Source organism: Centroberyx gerrardi, chromosome 9, assembly GCF_048128805.1.
Source record: "Centroberyx gerrardi isolate f3 chromosome 9, fCenGer3.hap1.cur.20231027, whole genome shotgun sequence".
NCBI classification, from domain to species: domain Eukaryota; kingdom Metazoa; phylum Chordata; class Actinopteri; order Beryciformes; family Berycidae; genus Centroberyx; species Centroberyx gerrardi.
Genome location: NC_136005.1, coordinates 19,527,654 through 19,532,653, shown reverse-complemented (window position 1 = coordinate 19,532,653; position 5,000 = coordinate 19,527,654). Strand labels below are relative to the sequence as shown.

The 5,000-nt window shown below is 41.3% G+C and overlaps 1 protein-coding gene across 1 annotated transcript; it reads right to left on the bottom strand.

Annotated features, from left to right (window-relative positions):
- Window positions 1–1,207: 1,207 nt before the first annotated feature.
- lrrc8db (leucine rich repeat containing 8 VRAC subunit Db) lies at window positions 1,208–3,736 on the bottom strand. The gene has a single exon (XM_071926247.1). It carries the CDS (start codon window positions 3,734–3,736, stop codon window positions 1,208–1,210), a length of 2,529 nt encoding a protein of 842 aa, XP_071782348.1.
- Window positions 3,737–5,000: the final 1,264 nt, after the last annotated feature.

Below are 5,000 nucleotides of genomic sequence, written 5' to 3'. Positions count from 1 at the left end.
CAAAGCAACAGTGATCAAAAATGATTGTAGTTTAACTAATTTCATGACTAATGCATAACTAATAAAATAAATAAATAAAAATATCTAAATTTTCACTTCATGGGTTTTCTAACAGCAGGTATTTTCAGGGTTCCACTGCACAATTATATACAGTCATTAAAAACATTTGTTTTGCTGTGCAAACACAGCATTACAGTGCAATTTGTAGTTTGATTTCTAGCTTTAAGTAGAGAAAGACAGGGTCTTTGTGAGTTTACTGTACACTAAGTTGTTTACCCATCAACTGTACTTTCTGTCTCAATGCTACTATGGACAAACCATTTTCTGACTACTCCTTTGAAAAAAATTACAATTGTGTCAAAAATAATGACACAATGGAAGACCTTAAGAAATACAGGAAAAGATCAGATGGGACCCTTTGTTATTTTGGTGTGTTACAGGAGAATGTGTTGCATGTATATTACATGGGAATGCATACGGTAATAAGAATGCTTATAAATTATACCTGCACAGTTCTGCAATTTTTTGTGCTCTTTAATGTAGTGATTGTATACATAACGTACGCAATGGACCAGTTGCAAAAAAGATGGTGTTTTTATGTTAGTACCTCTCCCAAAATGTAAAACGTCATAATGCCAACATCCATTTTGATTTAATCTTGCTAGTTTGCTGCAGGGACCATGGGATTGGCTGGGAGGACACCAAGAGGTTCACAGTTTTTAAGCACATACTCCATTGAGCACAATTATCTATATCTAGTAAACCTGAAGAAAACCAAATGTAACCACAGACATGAAAAAAAGAGGACTGTTTCGATATAATAAAGATTTCCAACAATCCTTTACAGATATGGCATGAAGATTGAATACAAAAAGTGAAAAAAATGAGAAGTCATTTAGCTAACTTTGCACTCACAGAATTAACTACTAAAAATAGAATGATTAAAATAAAAAAACAGAGACAGATGTTAAGCGAGCTGTCACATGGATGGCATGTAGCAATGTACCTTGGGCTCATCTAATACTTCACCAGTGGTAACTACCTTCTGTGCACTGTGCGGTGTTCACTCCATGGGTTGCAAAACCATCCTGAAGCATACCAATACTAGCGAAACCTTTCTTTCTAAGGGCAGGATTTAAAATTACTTCCTTTATACATGAAATGCTCAACATTTGATGCCATGTAAGATGTGACTACCATTCATCACTTACACCCCATTTGCAAAAGAAACATTGGATTCCTGATTGATGCTCTCTTTGGCCTCCAAGGGGAGTGAGTCAAAGAGGTGGTCCTCCACAATTAGGCAGTTTCTGCGGAGGAGGCAGCACTGACCAAGCTGAGCTGGGAGGCGATCCAGACAATTTCCTTTAAGTTCAAGATGTGTCAGCTGCACTAGTTGGCTAATTTTCTCTGGAAGGGAAGAGATGCAGTTGTGGCCAAGACATAATGTCCTCAGTTTGGTGCACTTGAACAATTGCTTGGGCACCACCTCAACTTTGTTACCTGTAATGGCAAAATGTTGGAGGTTCTGCAGAAAACCCACTTCCAGTGGTATTATCACTATTGAGTTATGGCTAACATCAAGGTACCTCAACTTGAGGAGGGTGAACAATGATGAGGGCAAAGACTCAAGCTTGTTGTGCGAGAGATAGAGTGACTCAAGGTTTTTGACATGGCTTATTGACAGTGGAATGGAGATTATCTTATTGTGCCAAAGTTTGAGGCAGGTCAGTCTCTTGAGATGCTGAAAGCTAATGATCTCCTCAATGGTACGAATGTTATTGGATTTTAGGTCAAGCTCCTGCAGGTTGGTCAAACTGAAGATAGCATGAGGGATTCGCTCCAGTTCACAATTATGAAGCTCCAACTCTGCAAGATTCATCATTTTCTTCAAACTATTCAGTACCAAGAGTTTTGTACCATCGTTATGAACAACCAACTTGATCAGATGTGGAGAGAGATCAGTTATGTTTGTAGGCATCTTTGTTAGGTTGCTTTTGAGATGTAAAATCTTTAGGTGTCTGAGGTCTCTCAGAGACTCCAGTCCAATCATTTTGTTGTTCTCAGAGTTCAGATTACCAACCAAGTAGAGTTCCCTTAAACTTTTCAACAAGTATACCCAGGTAGGGATCTCAGCAACATCAGTGAATTTAACATGAAGGCACCGGAGGTGGTCACGAAGAAAAATGAAAGCAGTCTGCTCAACTTTGGCCGGACAGTGATAGAAGTGCAGCTCCTGGAGGTTTATCATTTGGGAAATCTTAGCTGTTATCCTGGCCTCGGGAATCAATTCTAGTTTAAGGATTTCCAAATCAGTGAGGTCAAACACAGCATCCGGCACTCCAGACAGCATGAAAAGGTGAAGTTCCAACTTGTCTTGAGGATTGCGCGTTACATGCTGCCGCAGCTTCTCAAAGGTCCACTCATGGTTCAGGCTGATCTCCCGTAGTTTGTTTTCACTAACCTCAGAGAGAAAAACGCCAAAACGCTTTGAATACAGCTGGTCATACTGATCAACCATATGTAGGAGGAAAGCAAAGTCATTCTTAACATCAGGAATGTCACTGAAGCTGCTCTCCTCTCTGACTTTTTCAAAGGAATACTCCTTAAGCGGTCGCCGAAAAAGCCAGAAGAGTGTGTATATACAGATTATGCCATAAACGCATATGATAGCGATATAACTGACAAGGAGTTTCTTTAACATGAATGCCATGTTATGTGTACAATGGAACTTGGCATACCCAGTCAAGTGTTTTATTTCAGGCTCACACACATGGTCAAAATCTATAGCAGCAACAAATGTCATTGTGTAGCACAGGATTAAAATGAATTTCACTGTTTTGATTACTGTTTGAGCGACATAGAGCTTGTAAATCAAGTCACTGTCTTCCACATGGGCACGGAATTTCCTTACTTTTTCAAACAGGGCCTTTGCTTGCTCACCATCTTTCTTGTCCAATATGGTCATGGATGGAACTTCAATCACAAGCTTTTCAGCAGAAAACTTGACCCCAGATTTTGCGAGCATTGGGGTGGACTGGTTTGGACTCCCCTCTTCGCTGCTTGTTGAGAAATGCTTTGGGAGGGAGGAGGCGCCAGTCAGCCTCTGCTTGTTCTCCTCCGAGTCCTCACATGCAGTCTCGGACAATGCCTTTGTTGTCCAAGGTGATTCAAAACACTTTCCGAGTATTGAAACAAAATGTTCTATTTTGGAACTTGTCTTTGGGTATTTGAACCAGAAGTTGCTACTGACCATTAATACAATAGTGTGGATTAGAGCCAGGTATGGAAAATATTTGGAATACCAAGGAAGGGCAACATGGTAGCACATCTGGTTGACAAAAACGTACTGCTGAAAATCCAACTTGGTCCTGACACCCGTTGGGTAAGGCTGCCCATAGGTACCCGACTGTGTGAAGTGAATTTTATGGGCCATACTGTCAGGTAGCCCTTTTGCCATTAGGGGAGCAGCGTCCATCGTGCCTTCTCCATTCCATGAGTCAGCAGCTGCCTCTGCTGGTCGGTGTCCCGAGAAGCCCCCTTGCTCCTCCGGAGGCTGTTCCAGGACGGGAAGACAAACCACTTGGTCTTTAGTTAATTGCATTGTTCCAGCAAATATCGCCAACATCAGCATAACAACACCAAGGTAATCCATGAAGACATCCCACCATGGTTTCAGTATTCGATAAGTTGGCTGGATGTCATTCAGGGAGGCTACTTCCGTGAGAGTGAACATTCCTGCAACAGAAAATCAGAAATAAAATGCTTGATATATAATATATATATTATAAGGATCTTATCCCAGTACTTTTTTTGTTTTGTTAATGAGGACTGCATTGCTTTGACAATGACCAAAGTACTTTTTTGATTTTTTTTTCTTCTTTGTGTTGCAGCGATGCGACTTGCCAATCAGCCCAACCTGAAACAAAATAGCAAAACTATGGGAGATGTGGAAGGCGGAGCTACAATATAGTAGTTATTACAATACGGGCAAGCTCCATAGACTTCTGCTAGCACACCGCTAAAATCAGTCTCTTGTCCATCGGTTGCTCTGTTCTCGATCGAAGCTGGAAATCAAATGACAGCTTTGAAGACAATTGTATTGTACCCCCTGCCTCCCACATTTCCCATAGGTTCGCCAGGTTGGACTGATTGGCATGTCGCATCGCTGCAAGTAGCACGACGCAACATGAAGCAGCTGAGCTTCTCTAGGCAAAGTTGCGCAAAAGTAGCCTAAATGATGGTTAACACTTTTAACACGTTTGCAGATACCGTGTACCGTCCGCGCCATGAACAGGCGACAACATAGTCAGGCTGTAGAACTTCTAGTGACATTTTGCCACTTGATTTTAAGCTAATTTTCCTTGCCACTGCATCAGTAGCTGAGACAGAAGTTAAAAAAATGAAATAGGCAAAGTTACCCAAGTTTTTATATATAGAAAGGATGGATTAAAACTCGAGAGTTGGATTCAGGGGCCCCCATGCTTGTCTTTGCCTAGGGCCCCCAAATCACTAAGTCTGCACCTGCATATCAATCTCCATCATGACTTTATCTCTGCAATATGCACTGCCATTTCTGTGCATGCAACTACTGGTGGCCTTTGTTTGATTTACACATGCAATACCCTATACAATCTCAGTGAATGAAGTTTATTTCCATGGAACATATTTACATTAAAGTGCCGCCGCCACCACACACACACACACACACACACACACACACACACACTGCCACCACTTGACTAAGGCTGTGAAAACCCTGAAATTTTAACGTTTTAATTCAGGTTTTGTTGACGTTTTCATTCATGCATTCACTCAAAGAGAGCCGAGTATTAAGGTTAAATGGTATGAGTACAAAATATCAAATAATATGTGATCCCTCTGCGGCTGTAGCGAGGGCACATTCCTTATCTATGGCATGAGAGGAGGGTAAAAGAATGAAGATAATAGATTTTCAGTGAGGCTGCAAAGCAGGTTGAGACCGGCTACAGCAAGACTCA